The following is a 20786-nucleotide window of genomic DNA, read 5'->3' on the forward strand; positions in this document are numbered from 1 at the left end:
CGGACGGCAGCCTATCTTGGATTGTCATGTCATTCTGAAAACAGATCTTTACATGCATAAAAATTCCTCTAAGAATACGCCTACATTTCAGTTACCTATTAATGCCAAAGCAACTTTTATGTTAAGGAAAAAAGCATTTGATTATTTGAAAACCATAATCACTACCACCTCTGGGTGCCGTAGATTTGTCTGGGCATCGTACACACACAAACACTTCCTCTCCCTATTTACTTCTATGTTTCCATTGTCTGCTTCCTAAGACATGTCAGTGCTTGTTCCCTGTCCACTCCTTTGTTTCCATGGCCTGCCTACTTCCTCCAGCATGTCAGTGTTTGTTCTACATCAGACTTTATATATACTGTTCATTTCACAATAGAGTCTCATAAATAATAATTTTTCTCCTTTTTCATTTTTCTGTTTGTTTATTCATTTCTAATTCTGGCTATCATTTCCAAATTTACTTCATTGCATGAGGTCCTAACTCAACTTGTTATAATTATTCCTGCAACATTGTCTATGCCTTGTATACATATGTTTTAGTTATCACAAGATCTGCTTACTTTTTATTTTGGCTGAAGATGGCCACTAAGTGGCTGAAACTAGTCCTAAGACTGATGTAATATTATTTACTTGATATATTGTATTGAAGAGGTCTTGTCATTTTATTTCTTATACTTCTGGATATTATGGATTGAATGTGGCTCCTCATGTCTGGTACAGAAAATGACTTCCTACGCCATGGTCATAAAATGCCTCCTTGACTTACGTTCTCTACCTATCTTATGTATGTTGCCTGACAACAGTGAATCTATGCATTTAATCCTGGTGACAGCACGTTGGATTGTTATATCCCAACACATGTTTTCCGATGGTTTTTTTGTTCATAACTCACCAATGAAAGCAAAAATTAAAAATCCAGCTTCGAGGTGCATTAGGACCCCCTTCCATCTATGTTCAAAATGTCAGATCTCTTTATGCCGTAGATTCGCCTGGGCATTGCGCACACATACACACACACTCACACAAACACTTCCTTTTGTTATTATAGATATTAGAGTCATTGGGTCTTCCAAATTAAATAGTAAATAATTTAAATACTTTTAAATCTGTTTATTTAAATGACAAATATTCATTATTGTCAACATAATTGCATAAATTTTATTGTACTTTAAATGTTTAGCTTGACCATTACGTAGTGTCGTGCGCGATGGTTGACTGGATTAGTGTTGAATCCCGTGCGAGCGCTCGATTCCACAGGACATCACAAACCCGCATGGCACTCCATAGCAACTGAGTGGTATGCCCCAGTGTTACATGATTATGAACGAGCAGTAGAAAACTAGATGTTCAAAAATGCACTACTATGTCTTTTTTGTGATAATAATAAAATAGTTCAATTTTGCAGTTAGTTTTCCTGTCTGATATTACTGTTAATGCACTGAAAGGGATAAATTTAAATTTTATCATATTCATTTTATGCGTAGTATTCCCTGCCCGGTTACTCATTCCTGCCGCCCGGCTGATGGAAATTTCTGAGGAGGACACTGCTATTGAATGAATTAAGTTTGATTCAAATTCTACGAGTAATTTTCAAAGATTTAATTTTATTTCAATTACATTTTCATAAAGTTTGTATTTCAATATTTTTTTATATTTCAAGGATATTTAAAAAAATATCAGTATGTAATTATGTAAAATTTTAACACTGGACACATTTTCAATAAAGATGAAATTAAAATATATTTTGTCAACAAATGGATACTTATTTGTAATAAATATACACAAGAACCTTGTTTATCCAGATTAAGTGGACCGGAACTGATCCGGATTATTGAAAATTTGGATAATCTGGAAAATACAAATGCAGTTCTTCTTCTTATTCTTCTTCTTCTTCTTCTTCTTCTTCTTCTTCTTCTTCTTCTATCCTTCCTACCGATTTTTCCCACTCTTGTTGGGTTGCGGGTGCAAACTGCGTCGCACATGTGGATTTGGCCCTGTTTTATGACCGGGCCCTTCCTGACGGCAACCCTATATGGAGGGATGTAATCACTGTTACGTGTTTCAGTGTTGGTTGGTAGTGTGGTATGTTGTCTGAAGATGAAGAGGAGAGTGCTCCCTTTTCTTCAATCAGTTTGCTGAGCAGCTGCCTCCTGTATAATCACTTGATGTTTTTCAATACACCAAGGTCCATTGATTGCAACAGAGCTGTTACATTAGGTGGCAGAAATTTCACTCAGATATCACTACTGACCAGCTCTTTTACTCCCAGTTGTGACTGCGCATTGTCAATGAACAAAATGGCCTTCAATGGCAAGTCTTGTTTTGTTAAAAACCTTCTTACGTTCGGCACAAAGTGTTCTTGGAACCAGTTTTTTAAAAATCCACTGTCCATCCATGCATTCTTTTGGGATGTGTAAGAAACTGGCAGGGCAGATCAATTCACATTTTTAAGAGTACAGGGATTTTTTGATTTCCCTATTAACAGGAGAGGAAATTTATGTCTGCCAGATGCATTGGCGCATGCCATAATTGTAATGCGATTTTTACTTCTTTTATAACCCCTTGCATATTCATCTAATTGAGGAGCATCGTTTGAAATCGTATTAAGTGCACAGATTATAATTTTACAGGAAGTTGAAAAAACGTTTCACTTCCTAACCAAATAAGACATGTCAACATTTTTAATGGCAAAATCTAGGTATTGAGGTTATGTTTCCGAATCAGTCATGATTCAAATAACTTCCCAATACATGAAGGCGTCATTCTAATTATAAAATTTTACTTAATACGTTTTGAACCAATTCACTGAACAAAATACGTTTTGATACCACCTTTTATTCACATAATGCGATTTGAACCGTTCATTTGATTCCAAAGGTTTTTATTGACTTTATTGTTAGCTACGGCGCATCATGTACAGTCAATTAAGGTATTATTAACACATTGTTAATGCTATATGGATGTTTACAGTCTCACAAGTAATACTTCTTCCTCATGCAAACAGTCACAGTCGTCATCACGACTCGGCCTACCACTATCTGATGTTGAACCAATGTTTAGTGCTGAAACATAAAATTGTAAACTGTCGAACTCCTTCCAGTTGTCTCCAAATCTGGCTCTCAGCAGGTTCTCGTCATCCAGTTTTTTAGCATCGGGTAATGCTCTCGGTTTATCGATTACGGGAGGTTAATGTACCTGGCCCAGCCTTATGCCTCGTTTCAGAAGGGTTATGAATCGCTTTGAGGGGTCATCAAACCTGTATGTCGGTTCCATCTTTACTGTAATGTGGTACTGACCACTTTTCTCTGTTTTCTTCAGAATCACCTTCTTCATTTCTTTAATCCCGCACAATTTCTTAAAATGCTTGGCGAGGATCTTGTAGTCCCTTATAACACATTCTTTTCCTAGATGTTTTACGGTCCCCACAGACTGATAGATCTCTCGGTATTCCTCGGGAGTAACAATGTCTGAGAACTTACGAAGAAACTTTTCTACAACACCAAAAACCTTGTCTGCGGTAAAAATGAATGTCCTCCGACAGGAAAAATGACAACAATCATGGAAATGTTAGCGGGTGCTTTGGTTTGTAGCCAGTAAACTAGAGCATGGATAATATGCACGTTCTTGTTTTGGCCTCCACATCCGTCTGCGAACAGCCTGTACCTCATCTAAAAACGAAGTAACGGCTGATGACACCTCGTTTGGCCCTCTTCTAGCCTCAGTCTCATTCCATACACAAAATTTTGGATTCTGAATACTGACATAGCTAACACACAGTGCGTAAAATGATACAGTATTTGGCGCGAATAGAACGCTTTGCCAATTGATAATTTAGGAAGTGGTTTTGCCTGTTGCAAATCAAAGGAGAAGGAGATTGTGTCAGTAGGTCTTTCCCTAATAAGTTTGTGAAAAGCCTGTGAGCGAATTTTATCTGCTCCCAAATCAGCTAGTAAACGGTTCTTTTTAGCACTATCTTTTTCAGATTTAATCTGAAAGAGCATTCGAGCGCAGTAACTACAAGCATCCGTGGATGGTGTTCTAAACCCAGTGTTGAACTGTGTACGGAAAATATTTTGGAAGAACCACTTTTTCACTTCCAGGCCCGTGGAAACACTCTCCTACGGGTAGGTAGCCCTGGTGATGGAAAGTGAATGGGCATGCAAGCAATACCACACTGTCAAGTACTATACAAAAACAGCGGGAACAGCCAACAAAAGAAGCGGGATAAATGCAGGCTGGGAAACATTATCGTGAACATAATACGTTTTGAACCGTTTGCCGTGGTGCACATAATATGATTTGTTCCGAATCATTAATTATTTGAAATCTACGTATGGTAACACTGAAGTAAAATTGATGACTACAGTTTTTAAATTTGAATTGCGAACATCACCCTTTACTGGAACACTTTAACAGCCATAATTTAATAGTTAAACAATAAGCTTTAAAGTACGTTACATATTCTATTATAGTTCAGTGGTTTCACGTAACCTGTCACATAACCTAGCAATGCTTCCTCACATCAGGCTACTCAAATTACATTGCTGTAGTAGCAAACACATACTATTGCCAAAAACACATCTTTTACTGATGCTTTTTCATAGAGTTATCCCTTGGAAACAGCAGCGAACACCTTTAATAATGTTGAAATAACAACAACGTGCTAGCAAACTATCGTGAAAACAAGACTCATGCTTACATATCGAAGCACTACAAGTGTGACGTCATCCGTACGAACTGTCAAGTGTAGCAGGCCGGAACTACCTATCGAGTTGGCCATGAATGTACCCATCCACAGGGTGAACAAGCAATTAAAGTCCAAAAACAACTAAATACAAAAAAGCATTTCTAAAGTACTACCGGTATATAATATTATAAATGTTGATGATGAATAATGATATATAAATGTATGTTCAATGTTTAAAAAAATAGTTTGCATTGCATAAATTATTTGAATGACTGGCTCCCAAACTGAACAGTCAGCTTCATGGCATTCAGTTAACAAAGCCCTGGGTTCTTTTCTTCACCAGGCCAGATATTTTAACTGCATATGCTAAATTCCCCTTGTTCAAGACTGAGTGTTTATGTTTGTCTTAATGCAGATCTTTCCATATACACACAACATACTGCACTATGTACTTCCATAAAAAAAATACTATAGGGAATACATTCCTCCACATAGGGTTGTGTTGGGAAAGGCATCCACTTGCAAAACAGGGCCAAGTCCATATGTGTGTGTGATGAAACTCTACCAGAGTGTCAGAAAAGCAGTGGAGAAGATACATAGAGTATATACCATTTCCTATCATTTCAAATACTGTAAAAAATTATTTTAGTTGCATGAAAATATTTACAATTGTATTTTTTAATTTGTAAAATTTATAAGAATAAGATATCTTCTGATTTAAATCATTACTTTTTAAAATATTTTATTTAAATCTTAATTAATCTTCAGAATCCTAACACAAGATGTTTTAACTTAGAAAACACACATCTTACAATTTCTGGTTTTGATATTTACATCCAAACCCCTTTCTTGGGTTAGCCAGCATCCTAGTTACTTGAAATGTGACACCCTTTCAATGCTGTTTCAATCCCTGTTGAAAACAGCATTGTTTATTTTAAGGCCAAACTCCTCGCTTACTTTATTTAAGATTTAAAAGTTTCTAAATGATCAGCTATTATCACAGGGTCATCTGCAAAGTGGATGGGGTTTATTCACTTCCCTTTGATCTTGATTACTTCATCAACTATATCAAGGGTGGTTTGAAAAATAAACTTGAGTGTATAAATTAAAAAGGTTTGGAGATGGGATAAATCCTTGCCTCACCTCTTTCTGTATCTTGATCTCTTCGGTAATATGGTTTCCAATTTTGATGTGAGCTCTCTGATTGGAGTTCTGCTTCTTTGTGATGTTAACACCCATACTGTCAGGCCCGATACGTTTAATGATACCATGTTTAATGTTGTTAAAAGCATTTTCATTATCATTGAAGACATTACTGAAGACATTTTTTAACTTAAACTTGGATAGTACCAGACCGTTTCTAAACACGAACAGAGTTTCAGTGACTTTTTCTTCTATTTTTCTTCATAATCAAGAGTAAACATTTTTACAGATTCTTTCAGACTTGCCAGCCTTTAATTAGTATTGATATTATTTATTTACCACAATTCTGAATAGGAATAGAGACGATCTAGGGAAAATTATAATTTAGTTTCCTTGGCAGGCTGACGAAGGTGAATTTTAAACAGCCTTCTGGAGTGAGCCCAGTGTTGTAGATCCATTTGAACAGCTTCAAAAGGAAGTACATAATTATTATTAATATATTCCAGTTTAAGCAGCTCTGTGTTTGTGATCTGGTCTGACAGCTTTGCCAGATCTTCCTTGACTGAAGACAGTATCCAGCTCATGCTTGAGAATATCTGGACCTTACAGTTCCTCATCGATATCATGAAGTTCTGAGGGGTCATTTCTGCAGATATCTGTTATATATAGTTCTATCATACTTCCACTTGCTCTTCCTTGTCCACAGAAAGTTTGTTGTTGTCGTTGTTGTTGTCTGTAATAATAATACTACTACTACTACTACTACTACTACTACTACTACTACTACTACTACTACTACTACTACTACTACCACTACTACTACTACTACTACTACTACTACTACTACTACTACTACTACTACTACTACTACTACTACTACTACTACTACTACTACTACTACTACTACTACTACTACTACTACTACTACTACTACTACTACTACTACTACTACTACTACTACTACTACTACTACTACTACTACTACTACTACTACTACTACTACTACTACTACTACTACTACTACTACTACTACTACTACTACTACTACTACTACTACTTTATTATTTATTTACATAGTTTACACCCACATTGGAGCACTTAAATCAAACCCAAATACATTTATGTTAACAAAGACTTAACTGAAGATTTAGCTTGAATCATCTTCTTCCTTTCCCAAAACCTCTTCATTCTGGCTGACCTGGCTGCCCTTTCTTCATCAGATATGACATATTGTTTGTGTTGTACAGTTTTTAATGACAATATTATTTGTTTGTTCTTGAGAAATTTTTTTTCTTCTCTATTTTCAATTTGCTTCATTGTAACATTCAGCTCTTCAAAATCATTCTGAACTTCTTTAAACCAATTATTTTTTGTTTTACTTTTCCAAAAGTAATTAAATAGTTGTTTTATTATCCTATTATCATTTAATCTAGAAAGATGACAGAAAAAGGCAATTCTTCTTTTTCTCATCATATCTATTACAGATTCACTTTCCCTATAAACCACTCCATTAGGCAATAATCTCCATTGTCCATCCACCTGATGTTTTTTGTTAATGATTGTTCTAAGTATCCTTCTGTCAACCTTTTGCAGTGTATCAGTTGTTGCTTTGGTGTTCAATTTAAATAGTGTTTCACAAGCATAAGTCGCTTCAGGTTTAATGACGGAACAGTAATGTTGAAGTTTAGCATTTATTGAAAGAGATTTTTTCTTGTACGTTGGCCATGTAATTCGTTGTGCTTTTTTTAACGTAAATGTTCTGCTTTCTATTGATGATTTTTCATTGGTGTTCCAAGTTATAATTTCACCAAGATATTTAAACTTATTCACAATTTTAATTTGTTTAGTATTGGCTAAGGTAATGGTTGGTGCTGTAACAGGGAAGGTTGGCATTATTTCTGTTTTTTCATATGAAATTTGCAATCTAACTTTTCTTGCTATGTTATCAAGTTCTTCTATTTGCAATTTAGCTTCTTCCATATCATTAGCAAGTAGTGCAAGATCATCAGCGAATGCTAAACAATTGAGTCATTTTTCTGCCAATCTTGATGTTAGGTTGACACATCTTATTCCATTCCCACATGATTTTTTCCAACACACAATTAAACAATAATGGTGAGAGTCCATCTCCCTGCCGAAGTCCAGTATTAATGTCAAATGGCTTTGAGAGTTCATTTCTAAATCTGACTTTAGATTTAGTGTTCTTAAGGGTAATTCCAATAAGGCGAATAAGTTTTGGATGTAAACCAAATTCTTTTAGGATATTCAATAATGACTCACGATGGATACTATCATACGCCTTTTTAAAATCAACAAAAGTGATAACTAACTTTTTGTTTCTAACCCTATGATGCTTCATAATCCACTTTAAACTGATAATTTGATCTGGACAACTTCTCCCTGGCGAAAGCCTCCTTGGTATTCTCCAAGTTCACAGTCAAGTTGTTCTTGAATTCTCATGTATAATAACTTTGAAAAAATGTTGTAAGTGATATCCAGCAATGATGTCCCCCGATAATTTTTGGGATCTGATCTATCACCTTTTTTATGTAAAGGGTGTATTATCGTCATATTCCACTCTTCGGGCATTTTTTCAGTATTCCAAATGTCTATGAGGTATTTATGTAAATTCTGAATGGTTTGTGTATTAGCATTCTTCCATATTTCTGCAGTTAGTTGATTCTCCCCTGAAGCTTTGTAATTTTTAAGTGAATCGATGGCTTTCAATACTTCATTGTAATCTGGTGGTATAACTTTTTCTAATGGTGTTTTATTTTTTGGATGAAGGTCATACTCTAGGTATTGTGTTGGTTCTTCACTATTAAGTAATTCTTGAAAGTATTGAGCTAAAATTTCTGCATTCTTTTGGTTACTATGTGCCAGTTTACCATTTGTATTTCTCATCATAAGTGTTGGTGGAGTATAGTTTGATTGGTATTGTCGAAACGTTTTATAAAAATCCCTCGTCTTATTTTGTATGAATGCTTCATCTATGGCGTTTAATGATTCTTTGTGATAATTTCTCTTAACCCTTCTGATTTCTTTGGCTGTTCGTTTTCTAGCATTATTTAGTTCCTCATGGGACTTTTCTGTTCTCTTTTGTTGATCATTCAACCATGCTTTGTGCCTGTTTTGAATTGCTGTGTCACACTCCACATTCCACCAAGCATGTTTCTTTTGTTTTTTAACAGGAGCAATTTCTTCAGCTATAGTTTTTAATTTTTCAATTATCGTCCCCAAATTGTCGCTTAGAGAGTTTTAGACCTTTCAAAATACAGTTTATTATTAAATAACTAGGGTCATGCTTCCTCCTATTGGATTTGGATATTTTGTTCTTTTTTGGTGTTAATTTTATTTTAATCTTGGAAATATAGTGATCTGAATCTATGTCTACCCCACGGAATACTTTCACATTATAAATTTCTTTGTGATAATTCTTGTCCATGGCCACATGGTCAATCTGGAACTCCCCCAGTTTAATATTAGGGCATTTCCAAGTCATTAGTTCGTGTGGTCTTCTTTTAAACCTTGTAGATTCCAAAATTAATCCATGATCTATACAAAGATCAATTAATCTTTGACCATTTTTATTTGTAAATTTATGCGCTGGCCATTTACCCACTACTGTACGAAATCGTTTTTCTTTTCCTATTTTAGCATTAATGTGTGTATCAGAGATACCTGATATCAACTGGTCCAATTCTTCCCAAAATTTTTCTGTTTCTTCCTTTTCTTTGTTATTTTTGTCATTCGTTGGGGCATGGACATTTATCAATGTGTATGTTTTATTCTCTACTTTAACTGTTAGGAGTGCAATTCTTGGGGAGGTCGAAGAAAAAGCTTCAATTGAATCTAATATGCTGTTATGGACCAAGAATCCTACTCCAAATTGAGGAACATTCTTCATCACTCTTTTCCCTGGAGGACCTTTGTAAAGGCGATATCCTCCTGATTCTAATGGGTCCTGATCTGTATTGCGCAATTCTTGAAGAGCTGTTATTACTATCGTACGCTGGTCCAATACATCTGTTAAATGTTTTAACTTGCCAACTTTCATAATTGAATTGATATTTAATGTTGCAAAAAAGGAAAATTGTCCTGGTTTATTGAATTTCAGTCTTTTCTAAACCTGATGTGTCCGCATGTCATCTGTTGGGCTTGCAGGCGCTCCAACTCGCCTTGATCTTCTACGTGACACCCCACCGTATCCGAGTGGTGTCTTTGTTTGGACCTGCTGATTTTGTATGTCCAAACCGGTGGATTTATTCGTGAGAAGACTAATCATATTTGGCCGATTATCTGATCAATGATCAATGTTTCTGACCGTAGTCAGGGTTTACCATTCCAGATGTGATCTGGAAGGATGATTAATGAAATATGGATTGATGAATGATGAATTTGTGGAGTGGAAAAAATGGAAGGGATCCGACACTTTGAAAAATGAAGATATCAGTCATAGGAAGACAAGGGTCACGAAGGGCGTGAAAATGAAAGACTCCCTAACCCTCGCAAACCTAATAGCGTAGGGGTCGGAAAAGAACAAGAGTTGACCAAGAGAGGTCGGATAGGATAGATGAAAGTGAGGAGCCTGGCACAAGTAAGTGGAAGCAATACCAGGCCTCAGCTAAGGGCCCCGTGGTCGCCAACCCACGCTCCAAAGTTCAGAGCCCGTGGGGCCCCTTTTAGTCACCTCTTACGACAGGCAGGGGATACCGTGGGTGTTATTCTACTGTCTATAACAACAAATTCTTTTGTTTCCATGGTGGGTGTGAACAAAACCTGTATACAGGTTATATGTTATTGAATATATCAACATAATAATAAGACGATTTAAATGAGTAACGTACAACAAAAAAGGAGTTTGTTTCAGTGCATAGAAAATGTCTTGCATAGGAAGAAAATGTCCTTTGTACAAAACATTGTGAGTAAAATTTGTGTTGGCCGGTACAGATTTAGGGCCTGTGTGAGATAATTTACTTTCCTATATCACTATAGAGATATATGATTTACAAAAATGTGTACAGTACTGTTGTAATTAGGGTGTAGATGCTAGAGTCACTATTGAATGTAGGGTTATGTTACAGGAATATATCACAGTGTTATGTTTACTTTAGTTTTTCCTCCTAATTCTTACAAAGTTCAAGCAAGAAGCACTAATATGAGTAGTGTTATCATACAGACTGATGATATTTCATTGAGCTGTTAAATTCCTTAATTTTTACTCTTATCTTCTAGAATTTTTGCAGCAACCAGTGTTACAAAGCAGGCAAATACATAAAGGACCAACTGTTGACAAGTCCTCTGTGGCTTCGTGACAAAGAAGAAATTCCTGTGTTCAGAGTATTACCTGTTGGTTCCACTGGGTAAGAATTCTTTCAAATTTCTATTACTTACCATATGACCATTTCATTTGATTAACTTGATGTAGATTTTCTCTTTTTGCTGAACAGTTATAAATAATAGACATGATATAGGCTTTTGGGCTTATGCCGTGTCAAGAAAATAAGGTGAAATTCTTTACGTTTCGCAGAGAACTGTGCTGTGCGTCATCAGAAGAAAATCTTGACTGTCCACGAGAAAGGCTTCTTACAGCTTATAAATCTCATATTTTGTCCCGTATTGTCTCAATGCAACTTTTCTGAACTTTTGAACATTTGCCAGTTTTTCTTTGCCAACCAGGCAGCAATACCTCCACTGAATGCGCTTTTTCATTCATAAACGCACAATGGACAAATGAAAGGAACCGTTTGTTGGTAGAATCAGTGAGAGGTATGTTACTTCTGAAGTTAAATTTCAAGGATATATTGTGTAAAGAATTTTATAAGTAAGTGTTTCAAGAAAATAACTAATGTCTTCTTTCAAAAGTAGGTTCTGTTGAAAAATACATCTTCAAGGACTGCAAGAACTGATCATTAAGTAAGGTATTTCCTTTTGTAAAAATGTTCTATTTAATAAATGTATAATTTTGTTATATTGTGAAGTTGTCAGGCATTTATTTCACAGGTCCTGCGTTTTTTGCTGAGCAATGTTCGCATTTGGAAATTTTCAGTTTTTAACCCTATACAAAAGTGACTACAATGCTGAAATAATGGTTTTCATACTTGGTGCAAAATGAATAAGAAATGTGCAAGAGCTCTCAGCATTGTTTGAATGGGTTACAGCATTGCATAAAAAAGTCTTCTGTTGTTGGTTCTCCTTCAGTAATTAAATGAAATAAGTTTCATAATGATAGATCCGTATTGAACTGTGATTACAATAGTAAATTAATGTATAATTAGGGTCCACCTTTTCAATACAAAATGTAAAGAGTTTAAATTACGTAAATGATTAGGGACTAGTTTTGACCTAGTACTAGGTCATCGTCAGCCTGAAACAAAATTAAAACACAAATACCGAAAAAATTAAACAATGTAAAAACACATAAGGTCTCGTAAAAGTACATTCCGGTACCATGTGAGATATTGTGCAGCACTATGTTAAAAAATAACTCTATGAAAGAGATTCATAAAAAGTCCAGTGTGCATTAAACAGATGTTATAGATAGGAATCCTTGAGTTGCTGGATAAGGAGATTACGTTGTAACTTCGGCTCGGTGGTTCTTCAGTTGGATACCAGCATCTTAAAGGAGCCAGCATATTCTAATCTCCTTATCCAGCATCTCAAGGATTCCTGTCTATAACATCTTTTTAATGTGCACTGGACCTTTTATGAATCTCTTTCATAGAGTTTTTTTTTTTTTTTTTTTTTTTTTTTTTTTTTTTTTTTTTTTTTTTTTTTTGCTAGTTGTTTTACGTCGCACCGACACAGACAGGTCTTATGGCGACAAAGAGTTATTTTTTTTTAACATAGTGCTGCACAATATCTCACATGGTACCGGTATGTACTTTTACGATACCTTATGTGTCTTTAAATTGTTTAATTTCTTCGGTATTTGTGTTTTAATTTTGCTTTAGGCTGACGATGACCTAGTACTAGGTCGAAACTAGTCCCTAATCATTTATGTAATTTAAACTCTTTACATTTTGTATTGAAAAGGTGGACCCTAATAATACATTAATTTACTCTATTGTCTCCTTCAGTAGTTCATACAACACTAGCCAATCAATAAATATTGGGAAAAGTATGATAATCATATTGAATGTAGAATTTAACTGTGCTTTCTACCAAAATATCAGGAGTTACGCTTTTTTTGGAGGGCAGTGTATATAAAAATACCTCATTTATTGCATCACAAATTTTCACTATTATCGTTTTGTATTGTAACCTCCTAATAAGTAAGGTTACAAGTTATAGATAATAATAATAATAATAATAATAATAATAATAATAATAATAATAATAATAATAATAATATTTGCTACCACTGTGCAAACACATCGTTACACAGAAACACATTTTGACGCAAGGAGTAATAATAATAAAGTGCACAAAATAAAAATCATAACAAACAGGTTAACAAACATGACGGCTAAGAAAGGATAGTGCGGAAGGTGGCTGGGAACCATATCCAGGCGGTGGAAGATATTGGCATTACTGAAGAAGCAAGTCAGTGATGATTCAAAATTAATATACAGTTTACTTAAAATTAACTTGAAATTATCCACAAAGGTACACTTTTTAAGAAACGGAAATAAACCCTAATTACAATGATTACCCAGAAGTCAAATTCAGTGATACTACTTTATACAACTTTAGGTCGGAAAATTTCACACATGGCGTAACGTTAAATTACATAAAACTGTCAGAAGGAATAAAATTTAGGTAACATGCCCTTAGAAGGCTATTCATAGAAAATACGGGAAATACAAAGTGCAGCGCACTTTTAGCGGCCAGCCTTCTCAAAAACACTTCTGAGGTAGGTGCCTGTCCTAAAAGTGTATACATCTAGGATGATGCAGAACTAAGAGACAGCCCCAAGGGGAAATTAATAGATTATAATTACATCAAAAGGCGTTGAACATGGTTTACGAAAATGACAAAATGGGAACTGTCTCTTTACAAATGTGACGTGACTTACCGAAAAGGCTGTCATATTAATTAAATTTGGAAGCTGAAGGAAAACACGGGTAAGCTCTGGTGAGAGAAATTAAATGAAACACTACATAGCTGAAAGGTGAAAAACAATTAAGTGCCTACCTGGTGAAGGGGCCAAGAAGACCCGTTACCTTGAAGGCAACCTTTCCCTTCACTGGTCAAACAGAAAAGACGCCTTGGATGAGCAAGGCTCTAGCGAAAAGCTTCTCTCCAGAAATTAGGAAACCTTACAACACCCAACGAGCGTCCAGTCTTTTTCCTTCACCTGCCAATCACATTTACATTTATTTTCTCCAATTAGAGCTCAGAAATTAGTGCTGACCAAGAACATTCGAGAAGCATCGAGAATTTATGAAATTGATGCAACTTTACAAAACCGGAAATATCCCACGCCGATCTGGCGCGTGTACACTACAGGGTGTTTCCTAATACATCTTACTTTACTTTTCCCATGATAAAGAAACAATCTTGAAGCCATACGAAAATCAAACAATTCCAAAATTCACATACTGAGGAGAGACATTACATACCAAATTAACACAAACATATACAATTCCTCACTGTCTTCCAAGTCCAAGTAATCACTACAAGTATGATCATTTTTCTATTAGCCCTGAAAATGTTCTTTCTTGTCCCTTGTGAAAGGAAAGTGATTTCCAACACAGACTAGAGCTCTCACCACAGGAGGCTGGTCGGGGAAAGTTGCACAAAGACTGGAAATGACCTTAAATCTGTGAACTTTACAGGGTAAATTACTCCTTCGGGAAGTAAGCTGTTAATCTTGGGAAAGTTAAGTTTTGCTCTCCGCTTTTCATTGATATTGCTAAATAACCCATTAAGCCTGTTTGTATTCATATTTTGCGTTCTGTTCATAAGTTATAAATATATTCTGTGTTGAGTGATACAGTGAAAGGAAGTGAATATTTGTCATGTGATAGACTATCTAAGGATTAGGAACATAATTGTGTGAAATTGGCTAGCGTGATGCACATTTTTCTTGCAGTTATGGATATCGAAAAGGTTGTGAAATTGCTTACCAATGAAGACAAAATTAAAATCCAGTAAGTGCCAGGTATCCGCATCTTTCAACAGTGGTGCATATGTTAAAACTCGCACTTTTGACTCGAATTGATCAAAGTGTTGTCACATTCAAGATGTCGCTCAAATTCATTCTTTCGCACATGGGATAGTTTAACCACAAAATAATTCATGTCAAAGAAAGTGACCAGACAACAATGTTTAATAACTTATTGGTCCAACATATAAGGCTTCTGCTGACATTTGTTTTAGAAAGAATGTGATCTGCAGTAATGTGCTGATACTTATATGGGCACCAATGCAAATCTGTTGTTATTTAATGAGCCCCAGTGGAAAAGATTTTCTTTTTTGTTCTCTTGTCTTTTTCATGCCTTTTAAGACTCTTGTCTTATCGTTAGAAATGGTATCTTTCACTTTATCACTACATACACAACATAAAATACACGCATGTCGGAAAGAAACATATCAGGTGTTTAGATATCCCTCTTGGATAATTTTTATTCGTGTATTCAGTACCATATTTTCTCACTTAACATACTCTCTTTACTTGTCCCCTGCAGAAACATTCTTATGAGGTTTTACTGAATAAACTAACCTTTGAAATAAGTCGTCCACTCTGCGCCCTATTTTGAAGTGTATCATGTTTTTACTTAATTTCAGTATGTAGCATTAAAATTAAGCGATTGTTTACTTCAGCATCTATTTTTAATGAGTTAACTGCTGCTACCGGCCATGTTATTTACGCATTTATTGCAGAAACATGTTCTCTATAATTTCAAATTATGTTTACAGAACACCAGTCTAAGAGTATTGGTAATGGACTCGGACATCGCCTTTGAGTTCAATTGACGACGAGAAAGTTCGCAAGTGGGCATAGCAAAATAACTATACTGAAGATATTCAATCGCGTTCAATATAACGGCTGGAGTGCATAAATATTGATAACAGAAAAAATAATGCACACTTAATCACTCATAATAACGGATGCATTAGTGATAGTGTTCTCGCTTTAACTGAAGGATAACGCAGTTTAATGTACGAATTTTCAAGGGACAGAAAGAAACTGTCGTTACAACGGCGTTCTCACTATACCAGACTACTACTGTATTTTTCAAATTAAACTTCCTTTGAGTTGTCTTCTTTTTATTCTTGATCTAAAAATAGGCTTGTTTTTGAGAGATTATTTTTAAATTGTAGCATTTCTAGTGTTCCTCTTTATTTTTAAAAGAAATTTCTTTTGTTTATAGCACGGGAGCTGGCGAGGAAGTTGACATTGGCCAGAATAACAACAGTTTGAAAGAAGAAGTAGCGCAGCTTGAAGATGATGGCTTCACTTCTGTGGCTCATTTTGCTCTGAACTCTCTCTCAAAGTTGTCCAAGAAAATTGACAAACTGGAGAAGAAAGAGCCTATTAAACATTCAGATGAAAATAAAATAGATCACTCTAATAAAGAGAAGAAAAGTGTCCGGTTTGAAGATGAAGTTAAACATTTCGATAGTATTAAAACAGATTCTATTAAACCTGAACTAACATGTATGGTTGGGAAAAATAGTACATCAAGTAAAGACATTTCTTCAAATGATATTAGGGTATCAGAGCATAAGAGCACATCTTTAGAAACACACAAGGTAATGACTAAAGCAACCACAGCTCTAGAGTCAAGAGACGGAAAAGAAGGTGAGCACACTGAGGAAAAAATAACTTATAAGATAGGGAATATGTGCGAGGATGCTAAGAAAGTACTGGGTGATACAAGTAATGTTTCAGTTGGTGACCGTTCGGAGAATGATAGTTCTCAAATGACAAACAAAACTAATCTGCATGAAATAGAGAAAGATGTAACAAAATCTGTGCCTCACAAGACTGAAAAGAAATTGCAAACAAGAGAAAAGGGAATTTCTAAACGTTCTTCTAAATCTAGGGAGAAAAAAAAACAACCTGATATTCCACCAGTGACAAATTCCATTATTCATATTGAGAAATGTTTGCATGAATGGTTTACGTTAGACTCCATGTGCTTTTTATTTGGTGAAGAGAAAGTTAAGGAGATGGTAGTTGATAAAGGAGAATGTATCAGTGAATATTATAAAGCTGTTGGAAGCACGACAAGGGATGCAGCCATGCGCGAAAAATACGAGGCTATATGCCGTCGTTTAAACCTCATAGAACTGGAGGATAACAAGTTTGATGCAGATGCTAGACAGTTAAAGCCTCTTCCTGACTATAGGGCTATCACAGAGGAAAGCAAGAAGATGGAGATAAAAGTAAAAGCCTTCTACCAAGGAAAAACTGATTTTGAGACACCAAAAGAGAACCAACCTCAGGTGGAAGAAGAGGAACCACCAAGTGCAGTATTGCCCCTAGTTGATCTTCACGCACAGAATGCACTGCGGAGGAGAATAGTGCTTGATCGTCTCAATAGAATGTAAGTTTCTTGTACCAGGTATTATTAAGGACATTCAAATACAGTAGAACCTCGATTATACGTTCCCGGAAACTACGTTTTCCCATATTATTCGTTCAAATTACATGGTCCCGTGAGCATCCTAATTAAATCACGTTGTAAAAATTCTGCATTAACCGTTCCTTGAAGAAACAATTTCACGGATCAACCGTCCAGAAATTTCAGTCCCATCAATACTAAATCCTCGATCACATGTTTTTCAAGAAATTGTTTCTCACAAAAGGATGGCTACGGCATACTTGTGGATCATGGTATTAACATCCCGTCATTGCGGTTATTTGAGGAAGTGCTGTAAACTACTGGAAAAGCAGTCGGCTGTGAACTTGCATAAGGGACCAGCTAAGCATTGCATTCGGATGGTATTGTTTAGAGAATCCTCGGAAATCATAAAGCAGAGAGTGTCCACAACAATTGCAAGGAGACAGAGCGCATTTCGACAGCTCTGCTTGAAGACGGAACGAGTTTCTTCAAATGTTTGTACTTGCATAATGTCTACATTATGTCGAGAGTTAGATGTTTATTTTTTATTTTTTTTTTACTTTTTACTTTTTTTACTTTTTTACTTTTAAGAGATTTGCGGCACTTCCCTCACGGCACTGTATAGTCACTGGGCTTTCAGACAGGAATCAAAACTGCTGCTCCTCCTTAAGCAACACATATTTAGTATTTTAATATTATCGTAAACGATTGTTATTGAGACCAGAATAGATGTTGCACCCTACCTACATACATAAAGCCATGGCAGGTTTTGGGATTGCCTATTGCTGTTTTGGTCCTAATATAAGACTGGAAATTTCACGTTTTTGTGTTAAAATGTTACAAAAACCGCAGTTGTTTTATTTGCACACATTACATTTAAAAACTCTGTATAATTTCGAACTTGTACCAACTTGTACAGCGAGCACGCTTTCCAACTTAGCTCAAGGTCGCGAATAACCGTAATTTCGGAAGTGTTAATGATATTGTTTTAATTTCCAATTTGATTGTAGTTAGTTATGGGATGGGCAGAATTGAAAATAATGCATTCGAGAACTTGAGAATCGATACTTACATTCAAAACCATATTCTGGAGTTCAACATAACCTTTAAAATTCTATGTATGCCTAATTTACGTGGTACAAGACTTCCTTAAACTGACTACGAACAGTATACCGGTGACCAAATTACAAAGGAAGATTAAAAAAGGGGGTATTTTGCCATCATGTTCGGCGCTTGTGTATCTAATGTGCTTTTATTTTACTAGATTAGAGAATTAAAAACTACTTGTGGTCGATCGTTGTTTGGCTTGGCGTTACGGGTATTAGATTTTTCGAAGAGTTTGGCTGATCAAAGTTGCTGAACTGAAAGAAGTTTTCAGAGGAAACTAACAAAGTTTTCCTGGTAAAACTGAATATAAAGGTTGGAGATTTTTAAGTCGTGTACCAGTAATTAATGTTTGAAGCCTGCGCCCCGGTCTAACTTGCCTGCCTCTCACCCGGAGGGCCTGGGTTCGATTCCCGGCCAGGTCAGGCATTTTTACCTGGATATGAGGAGCTATTTAATAGTGAGATGGTGACCCAGGTCTAGAGAGCCAGGAATAACGGCCGAGAGGATTCGTCACACTGACCATGCGTCACCTCGTCATTTGCAGGCCTTCGGACCGAGCCTGGTAGGTGGAAGGCCCATTGGGGCTGTAGTTTGGTTTGGTTTAGGGGTGTTTTTAAGATTATAAGTACACATATTTCATTTTTGTGATGTTTAGCCAAATAGTTGATGGTTCATTCATTCCCAGATTTTCCGTTTTCCCGTGTTGTACTTTTTTTTTCCGTGGTCCCTCCAGAAACGGAGAATCGAGGTTCCACTGTACATAAAAGTAGTTTGATTTATATTATATGCTATTACACATAGATTAAGAGGGCAAGTACATTACAGTAATTTAAAATTTTAAAATTACACTTCTAATTCTTTGAAGCAAAGAGTTTTTAATCTGCTTGATTTGATTAAATAATTTTTAATTTAGACATTGTGACAGAAGTAATTCTCTAATGCTAGGTAATTTGCCTACTTACTAATCAGTAGTCCTCCTTATTTATTCATTATGAAATCTCTATTTCCAGCTGGATCGAGATGTTAATTGCACATTTTCATCTTCCTCTATCCATACACCATTGCTGCTCCTCAATTGTGTTCCAATCCAGGTTCCTCCTTATTATGCTGTTCTTGTTCCCCTTCCTTCAATCTTAAGCCTCCATCATCTGCTTGAGTATCCTTCCTTTTTCCATCCTCTTAAAACATTGCTGACCAGGTGATGCTATACATCCCCTGTGCTCTGTCATTTTCTGAGCACTTAATCATTCCTTTCCATTACTTATAGACTTGAAGGGAAGTGTAGGTTGATAGGAAAAGTGGATAAGTACAGGAGAAGAGACAAGAAGATAAATCTAAAAACAGGTGATAAACATCTTGCAACACAGGATAAGCATACCTTTGATAATTAAAAGTCAGCCTTGTCAATACTTAAGAGTTGTTTAATTAATTATTTTCTATCACCTCATGCACCATACATGTTCCGAAGTTACTGTCCTTTTCCTTAGGGGTTATTCCTTTCACTACCAATTATCTCTTGGACCTCTTGACTTAATATCACACATCAAACACCGAAGTTCTAAACATCTTTTAATAGAAGTCAGTTTATTAAAATCAGCATCCCATAAAATTTTTACTAAAATCTTCCAATTCAGCAATCATGTCGGTTAAATTTTGCTGGTATTTCCATCTGTCCCCAAAAGTCTCTATAGCTGTAGCTCTTCACTCCAATCTAAATAAGGAAAAAAAGCCTGTCTAAAAATCCATGCCTAATAGAATATTCTAGTTTACTCTGAGACATTTCCACTTGACTGACTTGAATATGCTGTTATCATACATAAACATAATTGGTCTTGACTTTAGCATCGGGTAACATGCCTGTCAGCCGACACCGATATCAGGATCACTATCTTTTCCCTTTATTTGCAAAATGGTCGACTAATATTTTGATATTGTAGACTATTTCTTTCTTCCTTCTCTTCCCCTTTATGTATCTTCTTGTTAATTTAAATAGTACATTCTCCTTGTTCGACATATCATTTAAATTTAATTCGCTTCTTTCCTTCTGTGCTAAATAAATCATAATTTTCCCATAATATCCATAAGCTTACCTTTTTGCATTGTATGTAATAACCTCATATCTTTTTCCACGTTTGTAAATTTATGATTGTACTCTTGCATGTGTTTTCCCATTTCCAAAAACCTTCTATGCTTTACCACATTTACACTGACTGACAGAGCAAATGCAACACCAAGAAGGAGTGGTCAGAACTTTATGCCAATTGCAGGGTAGACTGACGTCACTGAGGTATGCTCATGATGTGAAATGCGCCGCTGTGCTGCGCACGTAGCGA

At 35.7% G+C, this 20786-nt stretch overlaps 1 protein-coding gene across 2 annotated transcripts in view; it reads left to right on the top strand.

Annotated features, from left to right (window-relative positions):
- Nucleotides 1-20786, top strand: part of LOC136857092 (putative RNA polymerase II subunit B1 CTD phosphatase RPAP2) — an 82232-nt gene that overhangs the window by 37212 nt on the left and 24234 nt on the right. For both annotated transcript variants that reach the window (XM_067135480.2, XM_067135481.2), the window contains 2 exons: nt 11066-11193; nt 16150-17328. In XM_067135480.2, the coding sequence (XP_066991581.2) occupies nt 11066-11193; nt 16150-17328 (1307 nt within the window). The remainder of the gene's footprint in view (nt 1-11065; nt 11194-16149; nt 17329-20786) is intronic.

Source organism: Anabrus simplex, chromosome 1 (assembly GCF_040414725.1).
Source record: "Anabrus simplex isolate iqAnaSimp1 chromosome 1, ASM4041472v1, whole genome shotgun sequence".
Lineage (NCBI taxonomy): Eukaryota > Metazoa > Arthropoda > Insecta > Orthoptera > Tettigoniidae > Anabrus > Anabrus simplex.